The sequence below is a fragment of the Mus caroli genome, unplaced genomic scaffold (assembly GCF_978045245.1).
Source record: "Mus caroli unplaced genomic scaffold, Mus_caroli_1 scaffold_7, whole genome shotgun sequence".
Lineage (NCBI taxonomy): Eukaryota > Metazoa > Chordata > Mammalia > Rodentia > Muridae > Mus > Mus caroli.
Window position 1 is genome coordinate 63,800,026 of NW_028227262.1, and position 19,800 is coordinate 63,819,825.

General features: G+C 50.1%; 2 protein-coding genes across 4 annotated transcripts in view; both read left to right on the forward strand.

Moving 5' to 3' along the window:
• Positions 1-507: 507 nt before the first annotated feature.
• Positions 508-3,216, forward strand: Egr4 (early growth response 4). The gene is made up of 2 exons (XM_021165764.3): positions 508-1,270; positions 1,592-3,216. The coding sequence occupies exons 1-2, from the start codon at positions 1,138-1,140 to the stop codon at positions 2,893-2,895; spliced, it is 1,437 nt and encodes a 478-aa protein (XP_021021423.2). The 5' UTR covers positions 508-1,137; the 3' UTR covers positions 2,896-3,216.
• Positions 3,217-11,743: 8,527 nt separating this feature from the next.
• The window catches only part of Fbxo41 (F-box protein 41), a 34,319-nt gene continuing 26,262 nt past the window's right edge, over positions 11,744-19,800 (forward strand). For all 3 annotated transcript variants that reach the window (XM_021165328.2, XM_085840469.1, XM_021165330.2), the window contains exon 1: positions 11,744-12,051. The gene's annotated coding sequence lies outside the window, so the exon portion shown is untranslated. The remainder of the gene's footprint in view (positions 12,052-19,800) is intronic.

Genomic DNA, 19,800 nt, shown 5'->3' on the forward strand with positions numbered 1-19,800 from the left:
ATGTACTCTCAACTTGGCATGATGACATACCAAGGATATCTCTCAGGACTCAGGAGGCAGAGACAGAGGCTGATGGATCTCTGTAAGTACAGGGTCATCCTGGTCTACACAGTGAGTTCCGGGTCATCCAGAGCTGCATGTGAGACCCTGTCTCAAAAAAGAAAGGAATATTCTTGTATACTAGTTGATCCCGCCCACCTCCATCATCAAATTTTTCATTATGACGATTTTTATATAATTTTTATATAATTTATATTTTATATAAATATATAATTTTTCAAAGCACAGTAAAATGTTAAAACGGAAGCAAACACACACACAAACACACATAAAGGCGATCTTCAAGGAACTGACTATCTCAGACACCCCACCCCCACCCCCCAGTGCTTTCACATCTGGCTTTTTCAGGACCCAGGTCCTCATGCAACTCAATCCTGCTTGTAACTTAAGTGCTCTTATCCATTTCAGGGCTACTAAGTGTTCCCGGGACTTCATGTTATTTTGTTATTTCTCTCCTTAGCAAGCTCACAGGTGAAAACAAAACAAAACAAAACAAAAACCCAAACTGGTATTAGGTGGGAACAAACGTTTTAAGTGGGAAACGGCGGGTTCGAACCAGTGATTCTACGGACTGGAGGGCAAAACGCATCCCGGGTGCTCACACCGAGCTTAGCCCCTGCCGAGCGCACCCGTGGCCCAACGCACACGAGGCTCCACGCTCTGGGGACTCGCGCGCACGCAGCGGCGCGAGCCCGGCGGCGGCAGCAACGTCACAGGCCGAGCTTTCCTTTTCGGGAGTCCCCGGCATACATCCTGTGTCCATGTTTGGTCATTTACGTCACGGCGCCAGGGCCGGGGCCTCCCGAAATGGCAGTGGCCCGGGGAGTCGGAAGCCCGGAGCCAGCGCCGCCTCAGCTATATAAGTGGGGGGACTGTAGGTTGGGGGAGCCCGGTTGCACTTTGGAGAAGCCAGGAGCCGCCGCCCGAGGCAGGTGCCGGTGAGCCAGGGTGCCGCGGCCCCCCAACCCTCGTGCCCCAGCCAAGCGCCGGGAGCCTGGAACTGGGGCGCCCGGATTCCCTGCCAGCCGCGCGCGCCCCAGTCCAGCGAGGCCCCGGGCGCCCCGCCGCCACCGCGCCATGCTCCACCTGAGCGACTTCTCCGGCCCCGACGCGCTTCTCTCCAAGCCCACCGAAGGCTGCGCCCACGCCAGCCCCGAGCTGCCCCGGCTGCCTGCTAGGGACGCTCCCTCGGCCGCCGCGTATCCTGGAGGTAAGGAGCGGATCTGGGAGCTCGAAGACTCCGAACGCGATGAAGGGTGATGGGAGAGGCGCGCGGGGTGGGGGGTGGGGGTCCCCAAGCGCGCAGTACCATTCCCACCCCCACCAAGGCCACAGGCGCCTATGCGGGAGCCTTGCGTGTGTGCGCCCTGGGGCGTCCGTGGGGGTCCCTCTGCTGCAGGATCGGAAGTGCACGAGGCGCTCTGCGGGTGCCTTGCGCCAGGAGGACTCGGGTGGAGGGGGTAGCAGCTGTAGGCTCCGAGGCACGCCCTTTGAGGTGTGCGGGGCTGATGCGTGGTCCCTCCTTTGGCAGGTGACTTCTTGAGCTGGGCTTTGAGCAGCTGCGGTGCCGGGGGGGACTTAACAGACTCCTGCTTCCTGGAGGGCCCTGCACCCACGCCCCCTTCGGGCCTCAGCTACAGCGGCAGCTTCTTCATCCAGGCGGTTCCCGAACACCCGCACGACCCGGAGGCCCTCTTCAACCTCATGTCTGGCATCTTGGGCCTGGCACCCTTCCCCGGTCCCGAGGCGGCAGCGTCTCGGTCCCCCCTGGATGTCCCTTTCCCCGCGGGCCCCGATGCCTTGCTGCCGGACCTCTACTCCCCAGATCTGAGTTCGGCCGCCTTCCCGGAGGCGTTTTGGGAGGCTGCGCCTTCGGCGGGCGCTCCCTCGCAGTGCCTGTTCGAGCCCCAGCTCTCCCCGCCCGACGTCAAGCCGGGGCTGCGGGCGCCTCCCGCTTCGCCAGCGCTGGACGCTGCTGCTTCGGCCTTCAAAGGGCCCTATGCCCCCTGGGAGCTGCTGTCGCCCGGGATCCCGGGGAACTGTGGGTCGCAGGGGAGCTTCCAGACCACCCCGGAGGCTCGCTTCTCCGCGGTAGGAACCAAGGTCGAGGACCTGCTGTCCATCAGCTGCCCCGCCGAGCTGCCCGGCCCGGCCGCCAGACTCTACCCGGCAGGGGCCTACGACACCTTCTCGCTGGCCCCAGGTGACTTAGGGGAGGGGACCGAGGGCCTCCCGGCGCTGCTGACCCCTCCGGGCGGGGAGGGAGGGAGCAGCGGCGAAGGCGGAGAGTTCCTGGCCGCCCCTCCGGCGCAGCTGTCCCCTCTAGGCCTGCGCGGTGCCGCCACGGCGGACTTCTCCAAACCCCTGGTGGCCGATCTCCCGGGGGGCAGCGGCGTGGCCGCGCCCTCATCCCCCGCCGCCTCCTTCCCCGCGGCCAAAGCCCGACGCAAGGGACGCCGGGGCGGCAAGTGCAGCGCGCGCTGCTTCTGCCCGCGGCCGCATGTCAAGGCCTTCGCCTGCCCGGTGGAGAGCTGCGTGCGGAGCTTCGCGCGCTCCGACGAGCTCAACCGCCACCTGCGCATCCACACGGGCCACAAGCCCTTCCAGTGCCGCATCTGCCTGCGCAACTTCAGCCGCAGCGACCACCTCACCACGCACGTGCGCACCCACACGGGCGAGAAGCCCTTCGCCTGCGACGTGTGTGGCCGCCGCTTCGCGCGCAGCGACGAGAAGAAACGGCACAGCAAGGTGCACCTAAAGCAGAAGGCGCGCGCGGAGGAGCGCCTCAAGGGCCTGGGCTTCTACTCGCTGGGCCTCTCCTTCGCCGCGCTGTAACCGGAGCTGGCCCCGTAGGTCGGGGGCGCCGGGTGCTCGGCGCACGCGGCACGGTCCGGCCGGTCCCTCGTTCCCCGCTGCCCTCCCAGCCTCTTCCACGCACGTCCGGGGCCACCCGCAGTCCAGCTCCAGTTTCCCCCGAAGCGCCCGCCGCTCACGCCCTTCAGCACGAGTTCCGCGGACAGCGCCCGCTGTTCTGGAGCCGCCCTCCTCCAGCCAGCCGCTCTGGGGACAGTCCTCTCGGTCCACCCACAGAGCAGGCACTTCCTTGGGACTGAAGAGAGTGTTTTTGTAACTGGCGTACGCCCCACGCCTTCCTCTTTATCCCTCCCCAGAGACAAGCTGGGGATGTACCGAGCCGGTCTCTCAAGAACTTTGTACAGCAAGTCCAGCAAGTCTTTGGATGTGATGTTTTTGCTTTGGGGTTATTTCCTTTTTGTTGTTCATTTTTTGTAAAGCAGACGCTACTCTCAAGCATTTGACAAAACTGTTTATTTTTGCAATTAAAATTATTGTGCTAAAAGCTTACCGAATCTGCCTTGTGAAAACTCCTAACAGTGATCTCTTTAACTTCACTCCCAGGACAGTATATGCCAGGAGACAGGAAATACTCACATGGTGAGATTCAGGCCTCTGACATTACTGACAAACACTCCTACAAGACACTGATTCACATTAGGCATTTCATAAATATAAGAGAATAAATTGATGTACTTCTTCACCGCTGACTTAAGGATTAGCAGTGTTTCTGGAACCAAAAGTGGAAGGCAAAGGTAGTAACGTCATGATGCCCTCTAGGCCTCAGTCTCTAGTACCAATCTCAGAGCAGGAGGCAGTCAGTGCAAGTCGATTACTGTGTAATCCAACTGGAAACAACCAGGGTCAGTTATCCCTAACTCCAAAGGCTGGAGCTTGCTTTCCAGCCCGGAAGGGAGGATGCCCTTGGAAAAGGCTTCCTTCCAAACAGGAAAGATTTGGCACTAGAGGGCGCCCTGGGCAGTAGAGGCTGATACATTTTAGTGAAATGTGACTACTCTGCTAGTATTTTCTACCACAGATATATCTGTTCAAGAATCACTCGCTGTAAAGACCAAAAGGGTCTCTGGGTTTATCTAGGCCAGACCCAAGGCTGTGAGGAACAAGCCAGAGGCTCCTGGAAGGGCCCTCCCCCTCCAGGAGATAACAGTCCTTTTATTAAACAGCCGAACTCATGGCACAGTCAAAACCCTTTCTAAAACTTTACTTCCAGGTTAACCCGTTTATGGTTTGGGAGTGCAGGCAGGCACAGAAAACCATGATCCTGTAATAGGGAAGGTGGGACATCCTCTTTATTCTCTTGATTTGCTCCTCAAAGTCTTTTCTACCTTGGGCTGTATAAAAGGCCTACAGTTGCACCTCCTGAATGACAGCTCTATGCTAAAGCAAGGGCGGGTCAACTCAGCTGACCTCTCTGGAAGAGAGGGAGGGAGGCAGGGAGAGAGAATATTTAGAAGTCAACTTTATGTAACGTTCTTCAGGAGCCATCTACTAGGGGTTTTGGTTGTTTCTATCTCTGCATGTGTGTACATGTATGTGCATGTGCGTTTGTAAGTGCATACCTTTGCAGAGGAGGATGTCAGATGACCTCTGTCACACCTCACCATATGCTTCTTTATTTGTTTGTTTTATTTACTTTGGTTGCATAAATGTTTTGCCTGAATGTATGCATGTGTATTTGGTGCCTACGGAAGTCAGAAGAAAGTGTCAGATCTCCTGGAACTGGAGTTTCAGATGGCTACGGCAGACTGTATGGGTTATGGGAATCAAACCTCAGCCCCCTACAAGAGTAATAAGTGTGCTTAACCACCAGGCCATCTTCCCCAACCCCCTTCCACTGTAGTCTCTCTCTCTCTCTCTCTCTCTCTCTCTCTCTCTCTCTCTCTCTCTCTCTCTCTCTCTCTCTCTCTCATTTTTTCTGATACAGTCCCTCAGAAGCTGAAGGTTGGGGGTTTTGGCTAGAGTAGGCAGCCTGTAAATCTCCTAGATGCCCCTGTCTCCTCCACCCCTCAACCCTGGGTTACATGCACCTACAAATTATTAGTGGCCATGCTCAGCTTTTACTGTGTGTACCGGTTATTAAAATTCAGACCCTCCTGCTAGCACAGCAAATTTGATCATCTCGGCAACCATCTATCTTGCTTAGTTATTTTGTTTTGCTGAAGAAATGTAGCTTTCTTAAAGGAAAAGGGAAAACATCCCCAGAGTAGGAGATATACCAAGAGAGAAATACTCTGTCTTGGTTTTTGAGATAAGGTCAATCTCTCACTGGACCTGGCTGACTGTCCTGTCAGTGAAGGCCAGGGATCCCCCTGTTTCTGACTCCCCAGCTCAGGTATTATAATCTGCCCAGATTTTCTTTTTTAGCATAGGTTCTGGGGCTGGAATTTAAGTCATGCTGCCAAGGCAAGCATGTTACCAACTGATTTCTCTCCTGACCCTCAGCTCCTCTTGAACCAGGAAAGACCTCAGACAGACGCCTGGATTGGTGCTCCTGCTTTCTCAGCACCCCTCCCCCATATGCTTGCCCTCCAGTAACCTGAGATTAAAAACGTTGCCCCCTGCAGGGGAACTCCTTAAGCAAGGAGGTGAACAACAACAAAGCCTCACTACCTCCCAAAAAACTAAACAGATGCACTAGGCCCCTCCCTTTCTTCCAGAGTAAGCCTGAGCCCAGTTGCAAAGACTCCAACTAGGTGAGCAGCCAAGAGGACTCAGAGACTGGATCAGGTGCCTGAGATCAGCCAAGCTGCCTGGACGAGGTTTGGAGCAGCTGAAGCGCCTGGAAAAGACACTCTCCAGCCTGCTGAGCTGCCGGCAGGCTGTGTGCAGTGCATGCCACGTTTCCCAGCTTTTACAAGCTGTGTCATGCATGCTGCAGTGGGCCTTGGTGATACAGCTGCCTCTGAGTCATGCCTGCTCCTGTAAGTAACGTCAATAAAACTCATTGGTTCACCAGCTTGGACTTTGGTGGTATCTGTATTTTGGTCTGTCATGGGTTCGCTACCAGGGATGAATACATGAATCTGTTTTGTCTCCTCAGGAAAGGTTTTGTCACCCAAATGCAACCCCAACAGCTGACCAGAGACAAAATGACTGAGACTTGTAGCCCTAGGTATTAAGTCATTCTCTCCCTAGGTATTAAGTGTTCTCTCAGGACTGAGGACTTGTGTCTAATAAACTAATTTTGACAAATTGATGCTGTCTCTTCCAAAAGAAATGCTATTTGAGAAGTATGGCCTGCAGAGGGCCATATTTAACCCTTTGGAGCTCAAATGATGGATTGACTGCCAGACACGGAGAGGTAAGTGGTAGATTCAGGAGACCTGAGCTAAAAGGTGAGCCACATTATCTTTCTGACTATACCTTCAGACATACACACTCACAGGCATGACCTCAGACTTCATTTCTATACAGAGTAGGCAAGGAAGAGCATGGAGGCCCAGCTCTTCCTTCTTTTTCTTCAGGTTTTATTGATTCTTTGTGAGTTATGCATCCCAGCCCCACTCACCTCCCCCATCCCCTTGTATGCCAGATGAGTTTACAAGCTACAAGCAATAACTCATAAAACAATGGATTACAAGGACGAATGCACAAGATGCCAAAAAATGCCAGACTATTCAGTGGTTAAAGGTACTGGCTGCTCTCTCTGCCTTTGCAACCTCCCCCCTAAAAATTAAAAAACACACAACAAAAAACAAACAAACAAAAAACAAAGCATAGAAAAATCTCATCGTGGAAGCTGTAGTGTGTCATAGTGTGTCCCACAGTGCGTCCCTCTGTCCATCCGTAATCTCTTGCAAATGTTCACTGCGACAAGTCATCATCCTGGATCGATGTCTCTGGCTTCTGTGTCATGAAGACCCTGCAGCTTTGGATCCCAGGACAGAAAAGGCCCATAACTTAAGCAGCACCAAACCACACCACCGGAACAAAAGGAGGTCACATAGACAGGCCATCGTCGGTGGCTAGTCTCTGAACCGGAACGCCCTTGCCAGCTTCTGCTGGGTTCCATCACTGTGGTCCTCTCCGTCCTTTCCCTGATTTCCTCATAACCTACTATTAAGTTTAACGAGATAAGAAAGGGGAACTCAGGAAAGCAACTTTGTAGTCATCCTGGTGACTGGCCAAGAAGTCCTCTTCGTCCCCATGTAGTGGTCACCCCCCAGGGACCTTGAAGGAAGAGAATGTTAAGCCAGATATGGAGAAAATTAAAGTCAATCAGAAAACCCAAATTGAAATCAAAAAAAGCATCAAGGGCTGTCAGTTCATTTTTATTTTGGCTTGATTTTTATTGTTTTGGGGGTTGGTTTTATGATTTTAAATTGTATTATTTTTAAAAAATAATTTATTTTTATTCTATGTGCTCTAGTGTCTTATCTACATGAACAAGGGTGTCAGATCCCCTGGAACTGGAGTTAAGTTGTGAGCTTAACTTAATGTGGATGCTGGGGATTGAACACAGGTCAACAGGAAGAGCAGCCAGTACCTTTAACCACTGAATAGTCTGGCATTTTTTGGCATCTTGTGCATTCGCCTTTGTAATCCATTGTTTTATGAGTTATTGCTTGTAGCTTGTAAACTCATCTGGCATTGGGGATTGACCTGGGCAGCAGGACTGTGTAGCCCAGGTTGAAGGTATCTTTCCCTTTCCTGGCACTCTAAGACTATAAGCCAGTGGTGAGGAGTCTTTTGTTAGTTTTTCTGGGTGGAGTCTCGTAGCCCAGGATCTCCTCAAGCTCACTGTGTAGTATCTGCCTCCACAGTGCTGCTATTACAGACATGCCACACCATACCTGGCTGAATCATTTGACAATTCCTTTACTTGGAGTTCCATATGGGTGTAAGTAGTTATAATTTTTCAGAGGTAGCTCCTCCTTCTCCAAAGGGCTTACAGGCTAATGGACTTCCTCCCCAGGCCTTTCAGGGGCTGAACTCAACAAACTTCATGCTTTTGTGTTGACATTTTTTCTCTCTCTAAATTCCATTCCCTTTATAAAATTTTGCATCTATGTATCTATCTCTTCTTATCTTACCTTACCTCATCTTTCTTTCTATCCATCTATCTCTCTATCTCTCTATCTCTCTCTCTCTATCTATCTATCTATCTGTCTGTCTGTCTGTCTGTCTATCTATCTATCTATCTATCATCTATCTATCTATCTATCTATCTATCTATCTGGCATTGTGGACCGAACCCAGGGCCTCTTGCATCTTATGCATGTCCTCTATCCACTGAGCTACATCCTCAGGCCCAGAAATAAACATTTTGATGAGATAAGCTCTGGAAGCCTTGGACTTCCTTTCACCCTAACTCACCCCTGTCCCCTGTTTGAAATGAGACCAGTATAACCAGTTTAAACTACCCAACTATTTCCTGACTCATATCTCCTTCCATTCCATCACACAGTACTAATGGTGGAAATGCTCTAAAACACCGTTTGTGACATAATAGTGGTTTAACCCAAACTGACCAGGACACCTAGCCTTGTACCAAAATACTTACACCTGGGCCAGGGAGATGGCTCTGGAGGTAAAAGTGCTAATAGCCACACAAGCCCGATGAGACATAGTGGCATGAACCTGTAATCCTGGCATTCCTCTCAAAAGATAGGAGGGGGCAGAGACAAGAAAAGCATAGGAGAATCACATGGACGTTCACAGCTAGCATGAAGTATGGAAGGCAGATAGATCAGGAAAGACTGTGCCTTAACAAAGTGGGGGAAAAAAGCTGCCCTCTAACTTCCACACACAAACCATGGCACATATGAACGAGTCTATATCCACATATATGTATACACACCAAATGAATATTTTTGAAATAAATAACGCTTGAGGCATGGTGGTGCCCACCTTTAATCTTAGTACTCAGGAGGCAAAGTGGATCTCTGAGTTGGAGGTCAGCCTGGTCTACATAGTGAGAGTTCCAGGACAGCCAGGCTAGGGCTGTGCAGAAAGCTCTTATCTCACAAACAAAATCATTTACATAAAGACTTGAGAGATGGCTCAGTAGTTAAGAGCACTTGTTGCTATTGGACTGGACCTGATTTTACTTCCTAGAACACACATGGCAGCCCATAACCACCTGTACCTCTACCCCCAGCTCCAGCTCATGCACACACACACACACACACACACACACACCTGTGTGTGTGGGCTCAGACACACACACATACATATAACTAAAAATAAAATCTTAAAAAGAAACCCAACCACATACGGATAAAGCTTCCCATGTCCAATCTAAATTGTCTTCCAGCCACCTCCATCTCTTTATCCTCTCCCTTAGAATCTAATACCAAAACATCCCCACCTTTGAGCCCCCTCAAGGGTGGAACCCTTGTTTGCTCCATAATGTGACCCCCATCTCAGCAAGACAGCACAGTTCACTTAAGGATTCAATCACTGTTCAGACTGGTTCACAGGAGGAGGAAGAGAGAAGAAAGGTGGCCAGAGAGCATAAAGCTGTGAGAGGAGGAGGGATGCTTAACAGCAGGATGATAAAGAACATGACGGTGGGATCCTGAGAATAGGACTGGTGGACCTCTGACTAGCTGGGACCTGGCTGGTCCTTAATTCATGATTCCCTGCTGTAGCCTTGGGAGCCATAGATGTGTTTGTCACTGAGCATTCTCTCTTTTGGTTTCTCTGGACCACATGGAGTGGGATTTACATTTTTAGAACAGTGGTTCCCATAACAACCAAGCAGGAATTGTTGTCTGTGAAATATAGCATGGTCACACATGCGCACATGCATTCATGCCAATGCACATGTGTGTGGGAATACATGTGTGTGCCTATGTGCATAAGGACAGCCAGCATTCATATCCGTACATATACATCCACATACATACACAACCATGCACACATGCATCTATATATACCTGCATAGTCACAGGTATATACCTCCATATCCATACAAATGCATGTATACATGCGCACAAAAGCACACACACAGCACACTCCATGGCCTAAATTGTTTTCCTATAAGCACAACAAGCACGGAATATGGGCAATTTCACAACAAAGGTGGGGCTGAGATGACAAAGAGATACTTTTGGCTAGCTGCAGAAACAGGTGCCTTTATCAAGTCTCTATGTTTTGACAGGCACAGGCTTGGGAACTTTACTGTAGCAAAGAGGTGGCATGCAGATGCTGGGTTTTGATCATAGGATGGATTGAGTACCTGGCATTCAAACTGTGATCTTGCTGTCTGTTGAACTTTGAACTTTAACCTCTCTGTCTGCAGAAGCAGGTGTATTTTTTCACTTCTGTGACAAAAAGCTCTGGACACAAGCAACCTAAGATAGGAAGGGCTACCTGGGCTCTCTGTTTGATGGGATACAGCCCAGCATGTCTAGGGAGGTATGACAGCTGGTTGGTCACACTGTGTCCCCAGTCAGGAAGCAGGCAGCAGTGCTTGCTGCCTCACCTTCTTTGTATTCAGTTTGGGACCTCAGTGCTGCCCATGAGTGTGGCTCTTCTCATTCCAACCTCACCCCTTTAAGATACACCACAGGTGATTACAGGCCCTCCTGAGCTGACTGAGAGGATGAGCTGTCACAGCGGGAATAGAAATAGCTTCTGCTTTGCTACTCTACTGGAAAGTGAGTGACTGTGTCTTACAGCACCGTTAGGATGCCTGCTGCTTAACTGACAGGGACATCTTTAAAAAATCTTAGAAGTGATCTCCCTTCTTAATCTAAGAAGACTTCCTGCAGGTGGAAATGCTTCAGAGATTCAGGAAGAAAAAGGGGTTGCTTCATTGGCTTGGCCACTGTACACTCTCCAGTTCTTGTTAGATGTATGGTTCCCCCTAAGTCGCCTGACTAGACTCCAGATTCCTTCCCCCACACTACATGGGGCTTCTGCCCTCTCATGTGTGGGATGGGGCCAGTGGAAGCCACCCAAAGCCTCCAGGGGAGTCCTGGAACTATGCTGGCTGGATTTCTGCTCTGCTGCAGGCCCTGGGTGCAGTCCAGCAGAGGCAGTGGAGTGGAGGCACCGCTGTGTGGTCCAAGTATCATCTCCCTTTTCCTCATTCAAGGCCTAGTTCAGCCCAGGCCTTGCTTGGTATCCCCAATGGGTTGTTGTTTTGTTTTGTTTCCCCAGCTCACCTTCAGCCCTGTGAACTTTCCCTAGCGCAAGACAGCCAGGCTGTGCCTATCTCAGCAGATAGGTAGGCCAGAAGCCAAGGGTGAGGAGTCTTCTAGGTACTTCAGGTTCAGGAATTCTGGGGCTATCCTATGGAAGTGATGGGTTTATCTGGAGCAAACCAATGCACGGTCCCTGCTCATTTCCATTTGTAGGAAAAGGACCTAAGTGCAATAATAGGTCCAGGAACATGACACAATGTGGCCCATTGCAGCCAAGTCTACCCAAAGACAATGTGTCTGACCTGAAGTCACTGAATGCAAGACCTGCACTTGGGCTCTAAGCCCAAGAGGACGCTGAGGAACTGTGGTGTATGTCATAGCGCCCGTGCCAGCCTCGTTTGGGTCTCCAAAATGACCCATCCCAAGATCTGCTTCTCACTAGGTGCAGGCCAAGTCCGAGGGGAGGGTTAAGGTGGACAGGCCCTGATTAAAGGTGGGCAGCAGAAGACACAGCTGGACGCTCCAAAGCACAGGAATGCCTTGGTGGTGGTGCCTGGTGAGGGGAAGGTTGCACCCCCATCCCCGTAGTGCCCATCCTCCACCCAAGCCACCAGCTTCTGCGGAAAACGTGGGGACCAAGCGCAGCCGCTCCAGGCTGTAAGTGCCGCTCCCCTCTTGCTGGAGAGCCCGCCCCGGAGGAGGGGCCGGCTCCGCCCCACCTCCTGGCCGCCTCCCTCCCTGTCTCCTAGCTGCGCCGGGGCCGAGCGCCCCCTCCTATCTCCCCCTCCTCCGCCTTGCGTACCCCGCCCGTGATCGCATCGCGAGCCCCTCCCGCTGCACCGGGCTGGGGGATTCGGCCGCCCCCGCCCCAACCGGGAGGCGGCGGCGGCCACCCAAGGCTGCAGTGGGGACCAAGATTTAAGGCCCGGCGGCGGCCCTGCGTCTGGACCGGGCACGCGGGGTCTGTGCCTCTGCGCCCCCAGCCCAGGGCCGCGGTGCCTGGCCTCGCCACAGGCTGGAAGAGGTAAAGGCAAGTCTGGAGCGTGCTGCGGGACTGGTCCTGGAGAGGCTAGGCAGGGAAGACCTCAGCCACTGCCCCCTCCTCCCCTGCCTTCTTCCCTGTTGCCCTCCTGAGGCCGTGAGGCCGCTAGAACTGGGAGGGATTCTGGGCAGGCCAGGCTTCCAGGCAGCCAAGGGGTTAATTTAAGGAATTAAAATCAGAACGGGTCTGAGACCAGGCTTCCCCTCCCCCCTCCCGCCTGTCGCTACCGGAGCCTTGTTGGGGGGCGGGGGCGGGCTCCAGAAAAAAACCCACTGGGACTCTGGACCTTGGAGAGGGAGAAGGGGGAGTGCCCTGAAACCCCAGCCCTCTCCACCTGCTGGTGATGGAATGGGAGAGGGTCTTGGTAGGCCTGCCTGGGCACCTGTGTGGTTGTAGGTGCGTGCCGGTGTGCACGTGTGATCGTCTGGAGGCGTTCATATATGTGCACACATGTTTTTGCCTCCCCACACCCCAGTGCCTTTGCAGGTGACTGTGCCCACAGTGTCTCTGGAGGTGTGGGCTCCACTCCATCGCCTTGCATGTGTGTGTGATACTGTTCCTGTGTACACTGCCTACAGTCTGCCTAGAGAAGAGTGAGGCCTGCCCCCTCCCTTTGGTTTAGCCTGCGGTGAGGGGCTCAGATGGTTTTCCGGGTGTGGGATCCAGGTGCTGGAGCCTGTGTGTGTGTGTGACCTTGGGAGGCGTGTGCATGTTTGCAGGACCACGAGAGGGGGTGCTTAGAACAGAAAGGCAGTGAGGAGGGTGGCCAGGAAGCAGAAGACTGGCTGTGATGGCTCCTGTGGATTTTTACCAGGCTGGGTGCCTCTTTCTGTAGGCACCCAGTTTGGGGTTATATAGCTGCAGGGCTCAGGCCCAGGCTTCTTGGAGGATAGGGCAGAGGGGTTGGACAGGCAGGGCATTCCTTTATTCTCCACCCACTGGGGCATAATGGGGGTATAATGTGGACACCTCCAGCTGCCTCTTCATCCGCAGAAGGCCTCCACCTGCTGGTCGAGGCCTTCTGTAAACACCTAGTTTAGAGCTTCCGTTGGGGCTTCTAAATCCATCTAACACCACCCAAACCTTCTCCCCTCTGTTGTCTGATTTTCGCTTTCTCTGCTTCTTTCCTGCAAGTGGATTTTACATGGGAAGGAGGAGGGATGTGCTCCTGGGCCCCGAAGGCCAAGTGGGAGGGAAAGCAGATAACCATGGGTTGCTCAGGTAGGAAGTTGGGAGCCAGAAAGGGAAAACACAAAAAAACAAACTCTGCTAGCTTTTGCCTGATCTGAATTTAACTGGTGGGACAGGGGACAGAGATCTGTGACATATACACATTTGTGCCTACATTGAGGAGTACCTAGCTTTTAGGGAGGGTTAAGAGGTAGTGAAGGTTGTCAAAATATAGTAGTTACCTTGCCTCTGAGTTCCCTAGACCGTCCTCTGATAATGCTTTGTATAGTCAACAAATATTCCCTTAATGCTACTCTGGGACCTTTATCCTATGAACACTTCAGAATTGTTACAGACACCCCGCTCTCAGCCAGAGGAATGTAGCATAGAAATGAGTTGGTCAGGAAGTGTTGTGTTCAAATTCCAGTTTGTCATGGGTTTCATTTATTTACTACTGTATAACAAACACCCACAGAATTTAGAAACTTTGGATGGCATTTGTTTGCTTGCTTATTTCAGTGCTGGGAATTGAACTCAGGACCTTGTACATATGAGGCACATGATCTATCACTGGCCTTAAACTTTCGGTCTTCCTGTCTCCCAAGTTGCTAGGACTTCAGGCATGTATCAACCACTAGCAACGACACTGTTTCTCATAGTCTATGAGTTGCCTATGACTGTGGCTATGGGATCCGGGGATCTCACTGGGAATCACATACAAGGCCTCTCAAGGTGGCTTCTCGGCCCCCCAGGGCCTCCTTCCAGCAGTAGCCTCAGGCAATCCTACACAGCTGGAATCCAGTCTCTGGGTTGCAAGGCTCCCTAAGGGGAAATGTTCTAAGATGACAAGTCCTGATGTACAACTACTCAGTGGCTTTTGCTTGCATGAAGCTTGCTGATACCCATCTGGCCAAGCTCGGAGTCAGTGTGGGAGGCACATAAGGCACATAAGGGCAACACTAGAAGCTTGATTCCTCAGAGGTCCTCATGCAGCAGCCATTTGTTACAGGTCTTTATTGGCAAGTGATCTGACCAATCCGAGCCTTAGCTTCCTCATTCCAGCACTGAAACCTCCCACCTCCTTGGGAGCATTGTGGTGAGCATGGAGATGTACCAGGAATGATCAGTAGACAGACATCGGGCCACTTGACTTTGACATCTTGTGCTGGGCACATGACATAGAATAAAGCATGGTCATGAAGCCTTACGAGCTCAGCTAGAGCAAACCATGGCGATGAGAAGACACAGTGGGTTCTGACCTCTTAGTAAGGGACTGGGGAGCCACCATGCTCTACAAGGTCATTCGTGGATTTATTTAGTTAATCTGTTTATTTAGTTGCATGATGGTAAGTGTTGAAAATCGCTTTGGTTGGGCACTGGAGAGATGGCTCAGCAGTTGAGAGCACTTGTTACTCTTGCAGAGGACCTGGGTTCGATTCCAAGCTCCCACATGATGACTCAAAATTGTTTGAAACTCCAGTCTTGAGGGATTCAATACCCTCTTCTGCTCAGAAGTGCACATGGTGCATGTATATACACGCAGGCAAAACACTCACACACCTAAAACAAAAATAAATCTTTTCTAAAAATTCGTTTTAGAAAATTACTTTGACTTCATGAAATTTAATTGATCCATGATTTGGGATTCCTCTAATAGTGTATTTATGTGCACCATGTGAAGATGGTCATTTGTACTGTTTCTGCCTGTAGTGTATAAACGATGGTGGATCTAATTTATGTGTATATCCATGATCCCCAGCTTGTGGGACCTGCCGTCTGTCAGAGTTTAGTGTATAGGAGGACTTGTGCTGTGGTGGGACTCAAGGTATCAGGGAAAGGCTCACAGAAAAGGTGACATTTGAGCTGAGTCTACAAAACTTACTAGTTGGAGAATAAAGTCCCAAGAAGGGAGACCAGCATGAGCCTAGATTTGAAGATGTGACAGGGCCCAGTGCTTCCCAGTGGAGCTGAACCCTCATGGGGCTCAGTGGCAATTTGTGTGGAAAAGAAACAGAGACAAAAACTGGTGCTGGAGAAGCTGAGAGCTGATCAGATTCAACTACCCTTGAAGACAAGGGTTGCAGGTGTACTTCACTGCTGAGCAGATGGACTGGGGATATAGCTCAGTTTGATTGATGGCACTATCCAAGTACTTGGGAGATGGAAACAGAAGTGTCAGAAGTTCAAGACCATCCTTGACTTCACAGTAAGTTTGAGACAAGCCTGGGCTACATAAGGACCCGTCTGAAAGAAGGACAAGTAAGAGACCATCCTTCAGAGATTATTTTACTTGTTTGGTGTATGTGTGTGTGTGTGTTCATGTGTTTATGCATGCACGTGTGTTAGATGCTTTCTTGTTCTTCACCTCATTCTTTAGCAAACAGGTCTCTGTCTGAATTTGGCATTCACTGGTTTGACTGGGTTGGGTGGCCACTGAGTCACCTGTACTTCCCTCATCATTTACTAAGAGGCCAGAACCCACTGTGTCTTCTCATCGCCATGGTTTGCTCTAGCTGAGCTCGTAAGGCTTCATGACCATGCTTTATTCTATGTCATGTGCCCAGCACAAGATGTCAAAGTCAAGTGGCCCGATGTCTGTCTACTGATCATTCCTGGTACATCTCCATGCTCACCACAATGCTCCCAAGGAGGTGGAAGGTTTCAGTGCTGGAATGAGGAAGCTAAGGCTCGGATTGGTCAGATCACTTGCCAATAAAGACCTGTAACAAATGGCTGCTGCATGAGGACCTCTGAGGAATCAAGCTTCTTGTCTTCACCTTCCCAGTTCTGGGATTATAAATGTACACTGAACTTTTTGTGTGAGGATCTGAATTCAGGTCTCCATGCTCCTGCAGCAAGCACTTTTCCATAGCCCCTATTTTACATCATAAGTGACCTACATGACTGGGTTAATACTTGGGAAAAATAATTCAGAAGTCATGAGGATTGTAGAATAGGTGAGTTTAAGTCCAAATAGACGAGGATAGAAGTCTGGCGTGCAACAGTGACTATTGGAAAAGCAAGAAGCCAACCATTCAGATAGTGTGTGACCAAGGGCAGAGATGGAACAAAACCCAGTCCAAAAACAACAACAACAACAACAACAAAACAAAAACAACAAACAAAAAAAAACCAAAAAAACCAAACCCTGTGTCGTTGTCCAGGGTGCTGAAAGCTGAAAGGCTAACGAGGCTGTTGGTTAAGTTGGGAATTGTAAGAAAGGCAGGTTTTAGAATGTGCACAATGGTATTGAGAGTTTAGAATTAGCCCCTTAAAGGTTTTGGTTGACAATATTGAAATAGGTCATTTGAATCTTTGTTTGTTTGTTTGTTTTGAGATGGTGTTTCTCTGTGTAGCCCTGGCTATCCTGGAACTCATTCTGTAGAGCAGGTTGGCCTTGAACTCACAGAGATCCAAGATCCACCTGCCTGTGTCTCCTGAGTGCTGGGGTTAAAGGCATGCACCATCACTGCCCAGGGAACTCATTTCATCCTTTACTGATTTCTTTTAAATTCACCTCGAGCTTTTAAAAAGAGGAGAGAAAGCCGGGCATGGTGGCGCACGCCTTTAATCCCAGCACTTGGGAGGCAGAGGCAGGCGGATTTCTGAGTTCGAGGCCAGCCTGGTCTACAAAGTGAGTACCAGGACAGCCAGGGCTACACAGAGAAACCCTTTCTCGAAAAACAAAAAAACAAAAAACAAAAACAAAAAAAAAAAAAAAAGAGGAGAGAAGGGGCCAGGAGGGGAGGCAGGAAGAAAGAAGGTATCTTTAGCTCAGTTTCAGACTCCAGGCATTAGCTGTATCTCTGACCAGTGGAAGAAGGTTATCTCTAAGATGTTCATCCTCTCCTGTCTTAAAAAATGCTCCTGAGGTCTCCCACACTGCCTGCTTCCCAGCACAGGAAACTCATGTCCACTCAGTGTGCCTTATACACACCTCAGCCCACAGCAGCCAGACTCATTAAAGCAGCCCTCTTAGCAGTCCCAGTGGGTCCTCCTCAGTTCCAGCCCTATGTGAGCTTGACCACTCCTTCCAGATTGCATCCACTCCTCCCTAAGTTTCCTGCGTAACTCCTGTTTCTGCTGGTGGTTCTTGGGAAATCTTTGGCTCTTCTCTCTCCTCTGTTGTTTGAAGGTTCCATTTTTCCCTCTACCACCTCCTTCTCTTCTCTCTCTGTGTTCCCACCCAGGGCTTGCTTGTCCAGTATCATTTTTTGGGTTTTTTTTTTAAGTATAAGTTTGGGGCTGGAGAGATCACTAAGTGGTTAAGAGTGCTGTTGCTCTTGCAGAAGACTCAGGTAGGGTACCCAACACTTAGCCACATGGCAGCTCACAACCATCAGTTACTCCAATTCCAAGGGATCTGATGCTCTTCTGGCCTCCAAGGATACAGCATACACATGATGTACTGACACATATTCAGGTAAAACACTCATACACACAAAATAGAAATAAGTAAGCTTAGTTTTTTTTTTAATGTATAAGTTTTAAAAAACTGATGTAGCTTCAGCTGGCTTCAGACTTGTTATATAGTTGTGAATGACTTTAAACTTCTGATCCTCTTGCCTCTGCCTTGAAATTTCTGGGGTTATGGGTATTATCTGGCCAGTAATGTATTTAACCTTTTGAGATCACACTCCCTTGCTTTGCATGTGGGTGTATGGAGCTGGAGCTACACACGGACAACACGTGAGAGTCAGTGTTTTCTTTCCACTATCTGGACTCCAGTTATCAGGAATGTGACAAGTACCTTTACCCACTGTCCCCAATAATGTATTTTTGGCTGCATACTGCAAAGCAGGTACAAATAACTTTACTCCTGCTTTTTTATCACTATTGTCATCATCATCATTATCATTTTAAGTTTATGCATGTTTTCTTGCATGTTTGTGTGTATGTATGCAATCACATGTGTGCTGGGTTCCTGCGGAGGCTGAAAGCAGACCCTCTGGAACCAAAGCTACAGTTGGTTGTAAGCATCCATGTGGGTGCTGGGAATCAAACTCAGCTCCTCTGGAAAAATAACAAGTGCTCTTAACTACTGAGCCATCCCTTCAGCCCCCATTTGTCTGTTTCCTTTTGCTTCCCCTCATCCCAAGACTGGGTCTCTTCTGTAGCCCTAGCTGGCCTGGACCTTGGAAACCAGGCTGACTTTGAACTCACAGAGATCTTGCCTCTATCTCCCAAATGCTGGGAGTAACGGCACGTGCCACCACACCCAGCTTGTTTTAATTGTGTGGATGTCAGCGTTTGCATTTGCCTTCCTGTCATCATCAGAGTCCCTAAAGCCACAGGTAAGTGTGGTTAGGAGCTCCCTGACGTGGGCTCTGGGGATTGAGCTGAGGTTCTCTGCAAAAACAGTGTGTGTTCTTTACCACAGAGGCTCTGTTCATCTCTCATGCTCTTTCTGGCCATATCATCTTCTATCCAGATTTGTGTGTGTGACCTGTATATGCTGAGCACTGTGCCTGTGTGGTACTAAGCAGTACTCCTTCAGTGTACAGAGAATAAATTTATGTTTAACTATAGCTTAGGGGAGAAGTATAGGCTTTGGTTGATTAGGTGAGAAGAGGGTTTTATTATAAGTGACAGAATCCAATCTTATTTACTGTTAATTACATCATTTATTCCTCTCTCTCTCTCTCTCTCTCTCTCTCTCTGTGTGTGTGTGTGTGTGTGTTTGCATGTATGTGTTCTTGTGCTATGGCCTAGAATAGGGAGGTCAAAAGACAACTTAAAAATCAGTTCCCGCCGGGCATGGTGGTGCACGCCTTTAATCCCAGCACTTGGGAGGCAGAGGCAGGCGGATCTCTGAGTTCAAGGCCAGTCTGGTCTACAGAGTGAGTTCCAGGACAGCTAAGGCTACCCTGTCTTGAAAACAAACAAACATACAAACAAACAAACAAACAAACAAAAATCAGTTCCCTCCTTCAACGTGTGGGACCTGTAGTTTGAACTCATGTTCAGGTTTAGTGACAAGAACTTTTATCTGCTGTGTCCAGCCCCCGATTTTATTTTAACCAATAAAATATCTTAACACCTCCTGTAACTCTGAAAAGGGGAGATGACAGAGTCTTGAGCATAACTGCATGCAGGTTCTCAGAGAAGTGGGGTGACTCCTCAGCTCCGGGCTCTGCTTCCTTGGGTGTTTGCATGTTTTTCCCTCCATGCATGGACTCTGTGGTGGGTCAGTCTGTGCACTGACAGCCCTTTTCTCCTCCGTAGTTCTGTGGAGACTGCACAAGGTCTCAGAGAGCTTCATCCTAGCATGTGATTCCCCAATGGAAAAGAGGACTAACCCCAATTCCCCCACCCTCAATCCCACAAATCTCCCAATGAAAAAAGATTCCTCTGGCTCAGCTGGAGGAACGTACCCGTCCTGGGTCAGTCATTCAGACCAGGGAAGTGGGACCAGGTCCAGTGTCTACTTCCTAGGAATAAAGTAGGCTTGCCAGAAGCACATGGAGTAGATAGGGGTACCTCATCAAAGAAAGGCTGGATGCTGCATGACCAAAAGGTGAAGATGAAAATAATGTCCCCTGCAGGACTCACCAGGGTCCA